The sequence below is a fragment of the Moschus berezovskii genome, chromosome 4 (assembly GCF_049115385.1).
Source record: "Moschus berezovskii isolate FMDL1 chromosome 4, NW_MosBer_1.0, whole genome shotgun sequence".
NCBI classification, from domain to species: Eukaryota; Metazoa; Chordata; class Mammalia; order Artiodactyla; family Moschidae; genus Moschus; species Moschus berezovskii.
Window position 1 is genome coordinate 17,617,148 of NC_142463.1, and position 18,493 is coordinate 17,635,640.

At 46.1% G+C, this 18,493-nt stretch overlaps 1 protein-coding gene and 1 pseudogene across 2 annotated transcripts; one reads left to right on the forward strand and one right to left on the reverse strand.

Moving 5' to 3' along the window:
• Positions 1 to 1,673: 1,673 nt before the first annotated feature.
• On the reverse strand, positions 1,674 to 10,108 carry LOC129540891 (L-amino-acid oxidase-like). 2 transcript variants are annotated; one of them, XM_055402387.2, is made up of 7 exons: positions 9,947 to 10,108; positions 8,068 to 8,282; positions 7,440 to 7,552; positions 5,850 to 6,051; positions 5,266 to 5,331; positions 4,921 to 5,057; positions 1,674 to 4,139 (listed from the first exon to the last, which is right to left on the reverse strand). In XM_055402387.2, exons 1-7 carry the CDS (start codon positions 10,044 to 10,046, stop codon positions 3,296 to 3,298), a joined length of 1,677 nt encoding a protein of 558 aa, XP_055258362.2. In that variant the 5' UTR covers positions 10,047 to 10,108; the 3' UTR covers positions 1,674 to 3,295. The 2 variants fall into 2 exon arrangements, with proteins under 2 accessions (XP_055258362.2, XP_088690949.1); XM_088834823.1 differs by lacking the exon at positions 8,068 to 8,282 and having other exon boundaries at positions 9,947 to 9,987.
• Positions 10,109 to 13,577: 3,469 nt separating this feature from the next.
• LOC129541231 (52 kDa repressor of the inhibitor of the protein kinase-like) lies at positions 13,578 to 18,208 on the forward strand (annotated as a pseudogene).
• Positions 18,209 to 18,493: the final 285 nt, after the last annotated feature.

Sequence of the window (18,493 nt, forward strand, 5' to 3'; positions counted from 1 at the left end):
GGTGGTATGTGCCCTGTCCTTCCCTTAGTCAGGGCTTACCTTGACTTTGCCTTTTGGTTGCTTCCTGTGCCCGAAGAACCCACCACAGTAAGGTCTGATGAAAGGCAATACCTCGCTTCCCACTCCAAAAGAGTATTTTTGGTTACTTGCTTTCCCTGACCCTGAAGCCAGCGAGTGGGTGCTGACCTAGGCTCAGCTAGGATACTCCCATTCATGATTTTGAATCTGGGGGAAATGCAAAAGCATTAGACAGAAATAGCTCTGGCAGCAGTAGACAAGAGCATGGTGGTGGTCCCAATAGCCAAAGCAGCATTCACTGGCCACAGTGAATCTATTCGGCTGCCCCTGTGGCAGGAGCTCGGCTGTGGCTCAGGTCACAGGTCTCCTTTGGCATCTACCCACTTACGTTCCTGTCAATTTTGTGAGCCTCTTGATAGTCTTCCTCAAAGTCCTTTTCAATTTAAATCACTCAGATTTCATTTCAGATTTTTGTCATTGAGAACCTCATGTGCAGTTCTACAATAAAAAACTATCTCTGAACATTTTTATCTTCTGCCTAATACTCCCACCCAAATGCTGGGAGTCATTTCCCTCCGAACTACAGATTGGGTCTGTGGTTCCATCCTCCATTCTCCGCTCCCCCTACTTCATCCTCTTTTGTACAGCTGATTTCCATGCCCCTGGGGCCTCAATTTTATATCCAATGGGCAGAGGCCAGCAAAGAGCCCTTTGCTTCCTTGTTCTTGCCTCTGCTCTTCCCTGATTTGTTTCTTCAGGGTCCTTCTCTTAGCCGAGGGGGTTTATGGTGAGCTCTTCCCCAGGGACCTTGCTCTCCCCCAGTCTCACCTTCTTCTTCTTTCTCTGCCTGGACTTCACTGGGTCAGGATTCCTCCTCTTTTCTAAGAGCCTCAAGAAGGCATGGCCTTTGTCATGACACTAATGGGGTTATTAGATAAACAGTCCAGAAGACAGTTTGGAAAGTGACTCCTCCCTTGATATAGACAGGGTCTAGGGAGTTCACCATGTGCATCATGACTGTTGATGGTGAATCATCTTGCACTGGAAACTCCAAGGGAGCTGATTTAATCCAGGCCTGGAATGGCTCAGCTATATTCCCCAGCCCAGCCTAGAGTAGTGTCCATCTTTTATATTTGTCTGTCTAGCCTATAATTCCTAGAAGATTGTCCCATTTTTCGCTTCCACTGGCTGCTGATCACAAGATCTACTTTCTAGGCTGAGAGGTGGGTCCGACTAAGCAGGTGGATGGGCAGGATGAAAATATAAATGAATGCTCTGGCTTCCTGGGTGGCTCAGTGATAAAGAATCCTCCTGCCAAACTGGAGACGTGAGTTCAACCCCTGGGTCAGGAAGATCCCCTGGAGAAGGAAATGGCAATCAACTCCAGTATTCCTGCCTGAGAAATCCCATGGACAGAGGAACCCGAGGGGCTACAGTCCATGGGGTCGCAAAGAGTTGGACATGACTTAGCAAGTAAAACAACCACCTGGGAGAAAGAAGCGCTTTCTTTCCCCTTGAAGGGCAACCTGTGAGGATGTAATCTTGGAGTTGCTTCTGACTGTATTTCTTGCCAGAAGAATGAAGGAAGCTGTATTAGATTCCTAGGGCTGCTGAAACAAATTACCATAAAATTAGGTGGATTAAAAGAGCAGAAATTTATTTTCTCACAGCAGTGGAGACTAGAAGTTCAAGACTGTGTCACAAGGTTGGTTCCTTCAGAGTGCTCCGAGGCAGAGTCTGTTATATGCCTCCTCCAATTTTTTGGCAGTTTCTGTGATCCTTGGCATTCCTTGGCTTGTAGGTGCATCACCCCAGTCTGCCTCCATCTTCACATGGCTGTCTTCCCTCTGTGTATGTTTGTGTTCAAATTTCCCTCTTATCAGGACACCAATTACTGGATGAGGGACCATACAAATTCAAGATGGCCTCATCTTAACTTGATTACATCTGCAAAGACTATTTCCAAATAAAATCACCTTCACAGGTTTGGGGTAGATATGAATTTTGGGGAACATCATTTAACTCAATGTGGACGTTAACTGAGGAAAGCAGAGTCAAGAGGTGGAAAGAGAGAAGCTTAATGATGACTTATCAATTCCTGAACCCAATTAGTCTTGGTGAAGTAAGCTTCATCCTGGACTTTTCAGATATGTGAGCCAAAGCATTTCTTTTTCCCTAAGGTAGTTTGGGTTTGATTTCCAGCACCTGAATTGGAAAAAGCCTTGACTAATATAGAGGTACATAGAAAACCCAAATTAAGTAGGCTGGGGTTTTAACAATAGACCAAATGCAGTAAGAAAATGTCTCCTCCCTCTATCCCTTCTTCCTATAAATATGCCATTTTCAAGACATCATGCTGATCTTGAGTCCTCCTGGTAGGAAAGCTCTCTAGTGAGAGGGCTTACCACTTTATTTACTTCTGTTTACTTGGATAAAAAAGAGGTAATAGTACCAGAAGATCCACAGTCAGGATGTTTGGGACTCTAGGTAGAAAAAGTTGTGGTTCAAAGGAAAGAGGTCCCTGGGGGTCTAAGTTTGGTCATTAAGAAAGGATTTCAGGAGAGGGAACACTTTCAGCTAAGCCTGGAAGGACAGGGCAGGTGTTAGTGAGGAACAGAGTGTGGAGGGAACATCTAGAATGTAATTGGTATCCTCCTAGGGGGACATGTGGACTGGACAGGCAGAGGCAGGGAGGTGAGTTCTAATTGGTGATGAGGAGATCAGGGTAGAGAGAAAAAGTCCTCAGGCCAGGAGATGTCTAGGAAGCCAGGTCCTGTTTTCCAGGCTCAAAAAAGAGCAAAAAAGAACTGTTATCTCCCATCCACCCTGACTCCAGCTGAACTAAGATGTGAGGCCCCTGGCTCAGGCACTCGATGATGGGGTTTTCTGAACTGTGGGTTCATGTGGCCAATCTGTGTTTTAACAGTGCTATGGTTTGAGTTTGTCTGTTCCTTTAGGGGCTTCTAATTGTAGATGCCAGAAATTTGGGTGTGTTGAAACCTTCCTCTTTTCCTTGTTACTATTATGCAAGCTAAGGTCTGATTCTAGCACCTCCATCTTTGATTTTTTTCCCTATCTCTCCAAATACCCTGACTCTGTTGACCCTTCTCAAGGGCTTGCAGGAGACAGAAGCAGGAAAGGGGATGAATTTGCCAGCTGGGGTCTTTGTCTGGTATTTGGGGGTTCCTGTTTGTGGGCCAGGGAAAGTAACATTGACCTCTCTCCAGGGGCTTTGCCCCCAACTCCTCCCTCAGAGGCTGCCTCCTGCCAGATTCCCTCAGGGATTTCTCTTAGGGTTAGAAATGATTGTGACTGTTGGTGAGGTCTTCTCTCTCTCGGTGATCTCTTTGTCCACGGCAGCCTGGATGTTCTTGGCTACCTGGAGGCCAGACTTGATGGCTGTGTCTATCCAGCCATGGGGCAGGCAGGTGTGCTCGCCAGCAAAGTGGATGCGGCCTTCTGGCTGGAAAAGTTGCTGCGAATAGTCCACAAACTGATAGGGTGTGAACTCAGCGAAGGCGCCCATGGAAAGGGGGTCCAGAGACCAGCGCTTGACCACAGAAGAGGGGCACATGCGCCGCAGCTCCTCCTCAGGAATCTGGTGCACCACCGCCAGGTCCCTCAGGACAATATCCACCACCTGGTCCTGCTTCATGGATATGAAGAAGAGGGAATCTTCGTCCAAGGTGTAGGAGGCCAGCAGGACACCCTTGCCACTGGGGAGGCGGTGGCTGGGGTAGTAGATGTAGCGGGAGGGCAGGTCGGTGATGGAGACCCCGCCCTGGATGCCGTCCCGCTCCCAGAAGGACTCGTTGCATGCCAGAACCACCTTGGTGGCGCTGGTATAATGCACTGAGCTGAGTGCGTCCGTCTTGTCCTGGGAGAGCAGGGGCTCAAAGGTGATGAGACGCGTCGCCTTGGCTGAGGCAGAGATGATGACAAAGTCTGCGGTGAGGGTGTGCAGGGTAGAGTTGGATTCGCCCGTCCGGTAGGAAATCCGGACCTCAGGCCCATCTCTCACTACCTTCTCCACCTTGGAGCCCAGATGGATGGTGCCAGGCTTCAGGCTGGCGTTGAGGGCTTTGGGAAGCTGGTCAAAGCCATCGGTGATCTCGGAAAAGCTGTAGTGGTGAAGAGAGGGAAGCGGGGGGGTGGGGGGGGCGGAGGAGGGGGAGTGTGGGAGGCACAGAGTCAGTCTGCTGAGTTGCCAGCAGAGATCCCAGTCCCAAAAGGGAGGAAGCGGGCCTCCTGCAGTATGTGGTGGATACTTCATGTGTGTTCAGTCCTGTCTGACTCTTTTGCAACCCTATGGACTGTAGCCTACCAGGTTCCTCTGTCCATGGAATTCTCCAGGCAAGAATACTGGAGTGGGGTGCCATTTCCTTCTCCAGGGGATCTTCTGCACCCAGGGATGGAACCTGTGTTTCTTGGGTCTCCTGCATTGCAGGCAGATTCTTTACCATTGAGCAACCTGGGAAGTCCGTGTACTTCACACATCTCACCTTAACTAGTCTCTGTGAGGACGGGTTCATTGCTTACTTTTATAGTTTGGAAAATGAACACCCAGAAAAAAGGGACTTTCTCACAATGACATGTGCAATCTAGCAGGAAAGCCCATGGCTTCAGCCACCATGCAATTCTGCATCCCAGGAGGCATCCTGCAGACCTACGTGTTCCAGCCCTTGCCCGGCTTGTGTGAATCTGAGTTCATGACTTCTCTGAGCCTCAGCCTCCTTAGTGCCCTACTTTCCAAGTGAATATAGCATTAAATGTGATCATCCTTGAAAAATGTGTAGCATGGCACCTGGCACACAGGAACTACTCAGTAATCAAAGTTCCCTTTCTCTGTTCTGCGTGTTTGAGAAAGGGGCAGACTCAAGGTCTGGTCCAGATCAGCCTTACTCATTACTTGTGAAGATCATGTCAATCTGAAGGGACTCCAGAAGGGACTTGTAGTATCCAGCATTCTCATTCATCACATCCTGGATCATCTGTACTGCTCCTCGGTTCAGTATCCCTTCCTTCAGCAGGTAAGCTTGCTGGATGGGAGCATCAGATAGAGGGCACGGAGGAAGGGGCCTCAGTAGGGGCCTGGGGCTGGCAAGGCTGAAGCAGGGGTGAGGGGACTCCAGGGAGGTGAAGCCTTAGGCATTGGAAGAAGGTCCTGGTAGGAAGGGGACAATCCCAGGGGTCTAGGTTGAGCACAGACCCCCTTTCATCGCTATCTTGGGACTTTGCCTCACTCACCTTGGTGGAGTAAGATTCGTTAAAGGACATCAGGTGGCTGCAGTTTAATTCTTTCAGGCTTTTGAGCTGTAGAGAAGAGCAAGGGGTAGCAACGTGAAAGTCATAAAGCCAGAGGCGGGACTTCTGGGTTCTCTGGATGATCCTTTGAAGAGGGTGGGGACTGAGAGGAAGTAGATGGAAGGAAAAGGGGGAGGGAGTTTCTACCTCCTAAATTTTCTCTTTTCCCCCAGATCTCCCCTTCATTTAATTTAAAGGTGAAGACATTTGCTTCAATCCAGGAAGACTGATTCATTACCAAGGATTGGATTACCTGGTGATTCCCCTTCCTTCTACTGCTTAATCAAGGAATGGATGATTGGTCCACATGGGAAAGAAGAGATGGAGCTGGGCACTAGGGCTCGGGTGGCGACATTCTTAGGGGGTGTTAGAAGGAAGATAGACTAATCATAAGAGTATCAGGTAGGAGTAAGGTGGCCTGATGGATGGTCACCTAATTTGCTAGCTGACTTTTGGCCAGACCTGTTTTTTCCTGACCCTGGGGTGGCGGCAGGGGGAGGTGGGGAGAGGGAGGAGGCAGGAGTCACCTTGCCAATGGACTGGTAGAAGAGATTTATAGCATTCTTGCCCTTTTCTCTCAGTTTCATGGAATGGCTTAGAAGCTCTGGGTTGGCCTTAATCTCCCTGGCGCGGTAGCGTTTTCTGTTGATGAGGTACCAGGTGTTGCCATCGTACTGGAGGAACTTGTTTAGCTTCAGGTCCAGCTTCCTGACATAGGTGTGGACCAACCTGGAATAGACACAGGCACAGCATGGCCCTCATCCATGTGACACCTGATTCCTGTTTACCTCACAGTGGAAACTATTTCCAGGAGAACCAGTTTCTTCGCGTGCCCGAGGAGCCCAGCCTGACTGCCTCCTCATCTCTAACCCCTTCTCCTACTGTTGCTTTAGTTCTTTTTCTCCTGTTTTTGCAGAGGGAGACAGGGAGTAGGTAGTTCCCCATGACTGAAAGAAGGCCCTTAAGGAAATCCCAGCATATAGAGCTCAACTACAGAGCCCAAGACATTTTGTTTCAGACAGAATTTAAAATTCCATTTCTAAGTAAGCTTGAAAAGTGAAAGTGTTAGTCACTCAGTTGTGTCCGACTCTTTGCAACACCTTGGACTGTAGCCCACCAGGCTCCTCTGCCCATGAGATTCTCCAGGCAAGAATACTGGAGTGGGTATTCTTGGGGGTCTTCCTGATCCAGGTTCTCCTGCATTGCAGGCATATTCTTTACCATCTGAGCCAACAGAGAAGCCCTAAGTAAGTTTGAGGCCATATCTAAAGACTCCTACTTTGGGCTGCTACTGTTAATTTTTGGTTTTGTTTAGGATAGTGTTTGTAGGGAAATCACAGGTTGAGTTTCCACTTAAGGCAAAAGATCAGGAGAAGCATCTTTTTTTCTTACAAGCCCCAGAACTGGAGGCCAGGTTCTCTTCCAGATTCTGATTTAGAAATTGAGCATATGCTTTGGTGCTAGGTACTCCCTTGATTTTGAGGAGCTTTATTGCTTCCTCCTAGGAGAACCTTAGGTCAGTCACTTAATATCTCTGAGCCCAGTTTCTTGATCTGGGAAAATAGGAAAAATAAGAGTATTACATTATAGGGTTGTGAGAGTCAAATGAATAATGCCCATATAGTACTTAGCACAGGGCCAGGCACATAGTAAGTGTTCACAAATGACAGCTACTATTATTATTATTTATTTTATAGCTTAAAGTAGTATCTGGCCTCCCTGGTGGCTCAGACTATAAAGAATCTGCCTGCAATGCAAGAGACCCGGGTTGGATCCCTGGATTGGGAAGATTCCCTGGAGAAGGGAATGGCTATCCCCTCCAGTATTCTTGCCTGGAGAATCCCGTGGACAGAGGAATCTGGCAGGTTACAGCCCATAGCGTCACAAAAGAGTCAGACAACAACAAATGGTCATTATTAGTTTGGGATCTTCCACTTTCTGTATTACCCTGAGCCCTGAGCCTCGATCATCTCCGTCAGCTGGGGGACCAGACTTGCAGGATTGAATCGCATGAGCAGTGAATCCGAAAGGGCTCTGACACAATGGCAGCAGCCCACCCCCTGCTCCTCTTAATTCTTCCTCCTTGCCTTTTATGCCATCCCTCTCCTGAGACTTACCTGTGGGACTCTGGGATCCGCATGGGCCCCAGTTCAAAGTACCAGCCCTCCTTCTCGTTCCGGAACGTCATCACTCGACCCCCGACGTGGTCACTGGCTTCCAGGATGGTTACCTGGTGTCCAGGGAGGCTGCCGTCACTCCCAGAGTCATGCAGTCCCTTTTCCCACCTGCCCTGGCCACAGGCTTTATTCTGGAATTCCTACCGGTAGGTCCCTGAATGTGCAAGGTAACCAAACTGGGCAGAATGGGGTTTCCTTCCAGAGGGACCTGAGTAACGTCAATGATGCAGAAGGGCTCCAGGGTTGCAGGGGTCAGAACACCTCTTGGCCCTTTCTGGCTAGCATAGTCCTTCTCTACTTTTATTTCCAAAAGAACACAAGTTGCAATGAAGTCTCAGGGGATGCAGTTTTTTGAGGAACGATAACTAAGGGCTAAGCCTGGCGTGCTGTGATTCATGGGGTCGCGGAGAGTTGGACACGACTGAACGACTGAACTGAACTGAACTGAAGAGACCCAGTGGGTTATGCTCAGTTGTCCAAGGGTTAGCTGTAACCCACTCCTTTTCTTTTTTCACCCAACGAAGCAGACTGGAGGTGAATGCTTGAGGTCCCTCCCACACCAGCTTACCTGATGGCCCGCATCTTGCAGGGCCTTGGCTGCCGTCAGCCCTGACATGCCAGCTCCCACCACCACTATGCGCTTGGGCACTGGGGAGGTGTGGAGGCCCTCCTGGGCTGTGACAAGGATAGACTCGTATTCAGGGTCCTGGAAACACTTAGCCAAGTCCTCAAAGAAGCCAAGGCAGCTGGGAGTGGCCAACAAAAGCCCCAAGATCAGGATTCCTGGGGCAGAGAAAGGAATGGGAGCTGGGGCTCTGTACCCTGCTCTACCTGGGATGAGCTTGTCTGTGTGGATGAGTGGGAGTGGTAAGGTCAGGAGTGTCTGTCCAACGTGTGGGTGTAAACATGTGTTTGTGATTGTGTCTGTGTTGTGTGGGATACGAATGATGTGTGAACTATACTAGCTTTAGTTGTGTGATTGTGAATGTTCACGTGTGTGGGTGTGATTGGAAAATCCTGGTTGTGTGCAACTTCCTATTGGAGGGTAAATGTGCCTGCTTCTGATGGTTAGTGTCTGTGTATGAGGTTGTCTATGATAAAATTGTTGTGGTTGTGAGTCTGTGATCATTGCCTGTGTAACTGTGCATTGTTTGTGATTTTATGTGAAATGAGTATGTTGTGGGACAGTGTAGGTACCTGAGTAAATGTGTGGATGAATCTGTACAGAAAAGTGAGAGGTGTTGTAGAAATAGTGCATGTTGGCCTGTGTTTGGAGGAGGGAGAATGATATGTATGTGTTTGCTTGAGTTTGAGAGAGGATTTGGTTGCTTGTGTTCTTGTGTTTGATTCTGTGTGTGTGTGTTTGAGCATGAAGTGGGACTGGGGAGCCTGAGGGTGTCTGTATTCTTTGGAAATATGTCCTTTTGTGAGAGGGGCTGTGTGTGTGTGTGTGTGTGTGTGTAGCACAGTTCTCTTTGGGGAAGGGGAGTAGGGGAATTGTGACCACTTTCTCAATGACTACTCATGCCCCATAGAAACTTGCTAGTCCTGTTGTTCTTCTCCAGCCTCACAGTATTTTTTTCCAAAACATTCCATGTTTTCTAATGTGCAGTCAAGATTGAAAACTATAGTTAATACATAACATAAGTCCAGAGTGACTTGGTTTTCTCCTATACAAATAACTATTCTGATGCACAGAGATATTCACCTAAGAGTCTGAAACCCTGAAAGAGAGTCTGTGTGGTTTCCTTGGTGTCACTTGCTCTAAAGGGAACAGCCAGGAGCTGTGACACACTAAGTGCCCCTGCGCTAGCTCTAGGTTTTTGGCAGGTGAGAATCCCCTTAGTCCAGTCTTTGTACTGGCAGCACAGCTGAAGCTCTCAGAAGAAAAGGGGTCTTCAAGGGCCACCCACTGAGGAGGAGCAGGGACCCCACAGGTTCCCATTGCAGGCCACTCCCAATGCCAGAAGAGTCTTCTGAAGGGGAGACTTCTCAGGAAAGAGGAGAGGAGTGACCATGGCCTATGGGACAGAGAGTCAAGCCTCCCAGCAGCCCCCGCCAGGCCTACCTCAACCTCTGGAATCCATTCTCCACCCAGGACAGGTTTTCCCATCTCCCTGAGTGATTGCCGTTCTGTCTCAGTCCCCATGACCTTCCCCTTGAGTGGGCCCGACCCTCAGATGCATTCTCCAGATCTGTATCCATCCTCTCAATTCACTTTCAACAGCTGGACCTATCCACAGCCCCTGACCTAGCTCCCGTCCCATCTCAGCACCCACCCCTCTTTCCCTAGCCTGGCCCTATGCCCAGACTCCCCTTTGGACCCATTTCACCACCCACCCCAGGCCACCCCACTCTACAATCCAGCTCTTTTGCCCTGTTTCAGCGTCCAATGCCTCCTTCCTCAGGTGCCTCTCTCTCAGATTCAGAGGAGAGACCCTCCTTACCTCTCATCTTGACCATGGCCCTGTAGCTCAGGCTGAGTCTGGTACAACTCTTCCTCTCTTTAAGAGGAGCCCAGCTCCACCCAGCAGTCACTAGCTTCATCCCAGTAGGCTACCCTAGGGGCCAATTGGCTGGGCCAAGCAGAAAAGCCCTGCCCTCCAGGCCTGGCTGTCTGGTACAGATGACTGTGGTGACTCAGTCCCACCCCCACCCCCTACCTCGTCTTCTGCATCCCTATCTTCCTTCTGGCCCATCTCCCTTCCTAGGGAAAGCCCCTCCTCCCAGCTCAGATCACAGTGATGGGAAGGGGTTGTGGGAGCCAGGTGGACCATCCCAAACCTGCTGGGACCATCTCCCAGGAAGGGGTAAGGATTGGGAATGAACCTCTGGACTGGTTTGGAAATCAGAGTCTGGGCTCCCAGCACAGGCCAGATCTCCTGACTGCTCTCACCAGAGAATGTCCCTGCCCCGCTGCCGTCTCACTGCGGAGCCTTCTGCTCCAAGGTGAGGATTGTAGCCACGAGTTCCTGTGGGAGGGCTGGGCTCTCCCCATCCCTCTCGGGTGTTCCCTCAGCAGGCAGGGTAGAGTCTCCAGTCTGGCCCATTTGCGGTGGGGAGTGGGCGTTTTTCTCCATTCCTCTGGGTCCCCCAGGGCTTCCTTAGGCACAGGCGGGCTTCCCTGGCGCTGGAACTTCTTCTTCCGGGGAATCAGGCCAGCTGGCTGTGGTGCAAGTGCTAGTCTTTGTTCTGTGTACAGTGCAGGGAGAAGGCGGCAGGAAGCCACGGAACAGCAGCCTGGGGCTAGGAGGGGGCTGGGGTGTGAGCAAATGCTCAGTAGCTGGGACACAGGTCAGATCCCGGGCACTCGGGTGGCACTGGAGCAAGGGCACCAGCAATGGAATCAAACAGACTGAGTTCAAATTCTGCTTAGTCATGTTGTAGCTGCGTGTCTTAGGACACATAGTATGCTTCTCTGAGCCTGGGTTTCCTTACCTGTAAAACTGGGTAATAATACTTTCTTTCCTTACAGGGTATTTCAAGGATTAAATGAGATGATGTGTGAAGAGCCTGGCATAGGTAGGTACCTAAGCTGGTTTCCTTCTTTCCGTTTGGAGATAGGGTTTGTCACACAACTGCAGTATCTCTCAAAAGAGGTAGTTCCTTCATCACAGAGTTGCTAGCAGCGGCAGATAGAATGATGTTTAAAGAGAAACTGTGTGAATTGCTGGGCAGGTTGAGGACTCTTGCTTTCTTGATCTCATTCTATTGTCGATTCTTTTAAAATTTTAATAGCTTTATTGAGATATAGTTTATATATCATAAAATTCACCCATTTGAAGTGAACAACTCAGTGGTTTTTAGTGTATTCACAGAGTTGTGCTACTATTACCACAACTAACTTAAAACATTTTCATTATTCTTCAGGAAACTCAAATTGGGGCTCTGTAACAACCCAGAGGGATGGGAAAGGGTGGGAGATAGGAGGGAGGTTCAAGAGGGAGGGGACATGTGTACAACTATGGCTAATTCATGTTGATGTATGACAGAAATCCAACCAATACTGTAAAGCAATTATCCTTCAATTAAAAATAAATAAATGAACAAACAAAAAAAGAAATCCCATACACTTTAGCCATCACCCCCCATTCTCTGCATCCCCCCTAGGTATCCACTATTTTGCTTCTTGCCTCTATGGGTTTGCCTGTTTTGGACATATCATATAAATGTAATCACACAATATGTGGTCTTTTGTGGCTGGCTCCATTCATTTAATATAACATCTTTAAGATTCATCCATGTTGCAGCATGTATCAGTACTTCATTTCTTTCCATGGCTGAATAATAGCCATTTCTGGCTGACTCTTATTCCTCTTATGACTGAATAATATTCCATTTATACCACATTTTGTTTATCCATTTATCTTTTGGGTTTGGCCATCTGGTGTAGTGGGAATTCCTAATAACGTACTTTCTCAGCCTTGAGAAAGTGTTTGGAAAAACAGAATATATTAAGAAACTATGTTAATAATTATCTTTCATGTTTTTCTTAGAATAATAACCTTGTTACAAACCCCAAGGCCAGACCCAGAAGGGAGTATGACTGGGATCATAAAAGCATGGACTTTGGAACACCAGGTCAGTGCCAGGCATGAACGCTGCCTACACGCTTGCTGATTGTTCTGAGACTTGCCCAAAAACGAAACGGCCTGGGATAAAAATAAGGCAATCTGGATTATGTCAGTGTAATCCATGACATTTAGGAGTATTTGATTGAAATAGAATATGTCTTGAGAAAGATAAGGCCAAAAAAATTCTTGTAGTCTGCACTTAGGAATAAAATCTGGACTCAGAGTGGACTCTGCACCTCAGTCCAATAGAGGCTGCAGGTCTCCTGACCCATTGCACCGGATTTTGTGTTCTGTCTTCATTCTTGTTGCTTGCTCCCAGACCATTAGGGCAACAATCTGGTTTCCCACTTTCTAGCTGTTATACACAGTGTGTCTATAAACATTCTTTTTATGTGGATATAGATTTTCATTTTTCTTAGGCATACACTTTGGAGTGGAATTGCTGGGTTATATGTTAGTTCTGTGTTTCACCTTTTGAGGAACTGCCAGATCAGTTTCCAAAATGGCTGTACCATTTTACTTTCCCACCAGCGACAAGTAATAGTACCAATTTCTTCTCATTCTCCATGACACTTGTTATTATCTGTGCTTTTGATTATAGCCATCCTAGTGGGGGTAAAGTAATATTTCAATTGTTTTCTCATTTGCACTTCCCTGATGATAGGTGACTTAAAACTCAACATCCAGAAAACAAAGATCATGGTATCTGGTCCCATCACTTCATGGCAAATAGATGGGGAAATGATGGAAACAATGCCAGACTTTATTTTCTTGGACTCCAAAATCACTGCAGATGGTGACTGCAGCCATGAAATTAAAGATGCTTGCTCCCTGGAAGAAAAGCTATGACCAACCCAGACAGCATGTTAAAAAGTAGAGACATTACTTTGCCACCAAAGGTCCAGCTAGTCAAAGCTGTGGTTTTTCCAGTAGTCATGTATAGATGTGAGAATTGGACCATAAAGAAAGCTGAGCACCGAAGAATTGATGCTTTTGAACTGTGGTATTGGAGAAGACTCTTGAAAGTCCCTTGGACTGCAAGGAGATCCAATCAGTCAGTCATAAAGGAAATCAGTCCTGAATATTCATTGGAAGGACTGATGCTGAAGCTGAAGCTCCAATTCTTGGGCCACCTGATGTGAAGAACTGACTCATTTGAAAAGACCCTGATGCTGGGAAAGATTAAAAGGAGGAGGAAAAGGGGACGACAAAGAATGAGATGGTTGGATGGCATCACAGACTTGATGGACATGAATTTGTAAAAGCTCTGGGAGTTGGTGATAGACAGGGAGGCCTGGCATGCTGCAGTCCATGGTGTTACAAAGAGTCCGACATGACTGAGGGACTGAACTGAACTGAATTGATGTTCAGTGACTTGAGCATCTTTTCATGTGCTTAATGGACATCTGTATATCTTCTTTGGAGAAATGTTTATTCAGATCCTTTGCTCATTTTTTCATTTGGTTAGTTGTCTCTTTATTATTGAATTGTAAGGGTTCTTTATGGTAGCTCAGCTGGTAAAGACTCTGCCTGCAATGCAGGGAAGATCCACTGGAGAAAGGATAGGCTATCCACTCCAGTATTCTTGGGCTTCCCTGGTGGCTAAGACAGTAAAGGGTCCACCTGCTGTGCGGGAGACCTGGCTTTGATCCCTGGGTTGGGAAGATCCCCTGGAGGAGGCCACAGCAACCCACTCCAGTATTCTGGTCTGGAGAATCCCCAAGGACAGAGGAGCCTCTTGGGCTACAATCCATGGTGTCACAAAGAGTCCTAGGGGTCACAAAGAGTCGGACATGACTGAGCGACTAAGCACAAGGGCTCTTTATATTGTAGATAAAATCCTTTTCACATACATGATTTGCAAATATTTCTGGCAGCCCCATTCCATGGGTTGCCTTTTTACTTTCTTGATGGTGTCCTTTGAAGCACAAATGTTTTTCATTTTGAAGAATCCTTATTTTTCCTTTTGTTGCTTGTGCATTTGGGGTCCTAAGAAACTATTGCCTAATCCAAGATCACGAAGACTTACCCTTTGCTGTCTTCTACAAGTTTTATATTTTCAGCTGGTATATTGAGGTCTTTACTCCATTTTGAAGTGATATTTGTAAATGATGTGAGGCAGAGTTCCAACTTCATTCTTTTGAAGGCGACTATTCATTGTCTCAGCACATTTTATTAAAAGGACTATTCTTCCCTCCCTGGCCCTGAAGGGCAGGCAGGCTGCTCTGAGCAGGCGGAGTGGTGGTGGTGGGTTGGGGCTGGGCCAGCCGGCCGGCAGACAAAGATGCCGAACTTCTGCGCTGCTCACAACTGCACGCGGAAGAGCATGCAGTCGGACCTGGCCTTCTTCAGGTTCCCGCGGGATCCGGCCAGATGCCAGAAGTAGGTGGTGAACTGTAGGTGAGCAGACTTAGAAGATAAAATACCTAATCAACTAAATAAACATTATCGACCGTGTGCCAAACACTTGGAAACTTCTGTGATCTGCAGAACTAGTCCTTGTGGGACCGTTCTCCGAGATAATTCAATACCAATAGTTTTCGAGCTTGACAGCCATTTGAATAATCCACATAGTAGACATAGAAAGCGAATAAAAAGAATTGAGTGAAGATGAAATTGAGACACTGAAACAGAAAAAAAGTGATAGTGTTAATGACTCAACTTCTGAATGCCTTTTTAAAAGGCCTTGACCTGTTGATGAAACTTCTGAACAGGAACCGAAACATCAGGAAATAAACAACAGCAATGCTCAAAATTCCAGTGCAGAAGGAGGGGGTGAAGAGCAGGATGAAGACATTTTACCTTTAACTCTTGAAGAGAAGGAAAACAAAGCATACTTAAAATCTTTATCTAAAATTTTGATTCTTATGGGAAAACAAAACATCCCTCCAGACGGCCATGAAGCTGACGAAATCCAAGAAAGTCTTTTTACTCCTGATAACTTTCAAGTGCTGCTAGAGTGCCGGATCAGTTCTGGTGAAAAGGTTCTGAGAAAGCGCTTTGAGACAATAGCAGTTAACACATTGTTCTGTTCCAAAACAGCAGATATAGATGCTAGAGATCTGTGAGAGCTGCATTTGGGAAGAAACCCTCAGGGAAGTGAGAGATTCTCACTTCTTTTCCATCATCACTGATGATGTGGTGGACATCTCAGGGGAAGAGCACCTGCCTGTGTTGGTGAGGTTTGTTGATGAAGCTTACAATCTGAGAGAGGAATTTGTAGGCTTTCTGCCTTATGAAGCTGATACAGAAATTTTGGCAGTGAAATTTCACACTATAATACCTGAGAAATGCTTACATTGTGTCTAGTGGACTTTCATCCAAAATGAAAGTTGTTGCTTCTAGACTTTTACAGAAATATCCCCAAGCTACACACTCTGCTCTTCTTGTGCCTTAAATATGTGGTTGGCAAAATCAGTGCCTGTTGGGGGGTATCTGTCTCACTAGGAAAGCTGATCGCCAAAGAACTGATGCTTTTGAAATGTGGTGTTGGAGAAGACTCTTGAGAGTCCCTTGGACTGCAAGGAGATCCAACCAGTCCATCCTAAAGGAGATCAGTGCTGGGTGTTCATTGGAAGGACTGATGCTAAAGCTGAAACTCCAATACTTTGGCCACCTCATGCGAAGAGTTGACTCACTGGAAAAGAGTCTGATGCTGGGAGGGATTGGGGGTGGGAGGAGACGGGGACGACAGAGAATGAGATGGCTGGATGGCATCACCGACTCGAGGGACGTGAGTTTGGGTGAGCTCTGGGAGTTGGTGATGGACAGGGAGGCCTGGCGTGCTGTAGTTCATGGGGTCGCAGAGAGTCGGACACGACTGAGCAGCTGAACTGAACTGAACTGAGGAACAACTGAGGAAGTTTGTTCTTTTTTCCATTGATCACCACAACGGCTTTTAGAGCTTGAAAGTGTAATTTTTGTCCTCTTTCAGAACAATGAAGAAAGGGGCAAAGAACTGAAGGAAATTTGCCATTCTCAGTGGACAGGTAGGCATGATGCTTTTGAAATCTTATTGGACCTCCTACAAACACGTGTTTTATGTTTAGATGGTATAAATACTGATACAAATGTTAGATGGAATAACTGTATAGCTGGCTGAGCATTTGTGCTCTGTAGTGTGGTAACAGATTTTGATTTCATCGTTACCATTGTTGTTCTTTAAAATGTTTTATCTTTTACAAGAGCGTTTGGGGAAAATCTTCAGGGGCATACCTCTAATGTCTTTTTTGCAGCCAGTAGCTTGACTGCAATGTTACATTCACTAAATGAAGTGATGGGAAATATTGAATTTTATCATGAATTTTGGCTTAAGGAAGCCACAGATTTGACAACCAAACTGTTTTCGGATGAAACTCCCAGGGAAGTTTCGCAGAGCTCAACACAGTAACCTGGAATCTCAGCTAACCTCTGAGAGTTACTATAAGGAAACTCTAGTGTTCCAACTGTGGAACACATTATTCAGGAACTGAAAGATATATTCTCAGAACAGCACCACAAAGCTCTTAAATGCTTATCCCTGGTACCCTTTGTCATGGGACAGCTCAAATTCAATACATCAGAAGAGCATGCTGACATGTACCGAAGTGACTTACCTAATCCTGACACACTCTCTGCTGAACTGCATTGTTGGAGAATCAAATGGAAACACAGAAGGAAAGATATAGAACGTCCACCCACTATTTATGAAGCCCTTCATCTACCAGACATAAAGTTTTTTCCTAATGTTTATTCATTGCTGCAGGTCCTATGTATTCTTCCTGTGATGAAGTTGAGAATGAACGCTATGAAATTGGGCAAAAACGTTTCAAAGCATACTTGAGGAACACTTTGACATATCAAAGGTCAAGTAACTTGGCTTTGCTTAACATAAATTTTGATATAAAACACGATTCGGATTTAATGTTCGATATGTATATCAAACTCTATACAAGTAAGTCAGAGCTTCCAACAGATAATTCAGAAAGCATTGAAAATACCTAAGAGACTTTTAACCTAGACTTTCTCTTATATTTGATATTTGAAAAAAACCTGTGATACAGAAATTTAAAAATATCTTACAGAAAAATTGGAAACTGGTCAGCCATTTGTAAAGGAATGAAACTAGAACACTTCCTAACACCATACACAAAAATAAACTCAAAATGGATTAAAGATCTAAATGTAAGACCAGAAACTATAATACTCCTAGAGGAAAACATAGGCAAAACACTCTCCGACGTAAATCACAGCATGATCCTCCATGACCCACCTCCCAGAATATTGGAAATAAAAGCAAAAATAAACAATGGGACCTAATTAAAATTAAAAGCTTCTGCACAGCAAAGGAAACTATAAGCAAGGTGAAAAGACAGCCTCCAGAATGGGAGAAAATAATAGCAAATGAAACAACTGACAAAGAATTAATCTCCAAAATATACAAGCAGCTCCTGCAATCAATTCCAGAAAAGTAAACGACCCAATCCGAAAATGGGCCAAAGAACTAAACAGATATTTCTCCAAAGAAGACATACAGATGGCTAACAAACACATGAAAAAATGCTCAACATCCCTCATAATCAGAGAGATGCAAATCAAAACCACAATGAGATACCATTTCACACCAGTCAGATGGCTGCTAGTCAAACGTCTACATGCAATAAATGCTGGAGAGGGTGTGGAGAGAAGGGAACCCTCTTACACTGTTGGTGGGAATGCAAACTAGTACAGCCACTATGGAGAACAGTGTGGAGATTCCCTAAAAAACTGGAAATAGAACTGCTATATGATCCAGCAATTGCACTCCTGGACATACACACCAAGGAAACCAGAATTGAAAGAGACACATGTACTCCAATGTTCATTGCTGCACTGTTTATAATAGCGAGGACATGGAAGCAATCTAAATGTCCATCAACAGATGAATGGGTAAGAAAGCTTTGGTACATATACACAATGGAGTATTACTCAGCCATTAAAAATAATACATTTGAATCAGTTCTGATGAGGTGGATGAAACTGGAGCCTATTATACAGAGTGAAATCAGCCATAAAGAAAAACAGCAATACAGTATACTAACGCATATATATGGAATTTAGAAAGATGGTAATGATAACCCTGTATACAAGACAGCAAAAGAGACACAGGTGTATAGAACAGTCTTTTGGACTCTGTGGGAGAGGGTGAGGGTGGGATGATTTGGGAGAATGGCATTGAAGCCTGTATATTATCATATGTGAAATGAATCACCAGTCCAGGTGCACGGGGATGACCCAGAGCGGGAGGATCAGGGGAGGAGGGAGGTGGGAGGGGGGTTCAAGAAGGGGAACATGTGTACACCCAGGGTGGATTCATGTCAATGTATGGCAAAACCAACCAATATAATATTATAAAGTAATTAGCCTCCAATTAAAAAAAATAAAAATGTCTTACAGAAAAAT

What these genes read in the sequence shown, in the direction of transcription:
- LOC129540891 (XM_055402387.2), bottom strand. Translation starts at nt 10,046, where the DNA reads ATGAAGCTAGTGACTGCTGGGTGGAGCTGGGCTCCTCTTAAAGAGAGG. An exon ending in TGCAAGATGCGGGCCATCAG is followed by an intron (nt 7,553 to 8,067) that starts GTAAGCTGGTGT and finishes CCTGGACACCAG; the next exon opens with GTAACCATCCTGGAAGCCAG. An exon ending in ATGATCTTCACAAGTAATGA is followed by an intron (nt 4,140 to 4,920) that starts GTAAGGCTGATC and finishes TCACCACTACAG; the next exon opens with CTTTTCCGAGATCACCGATG.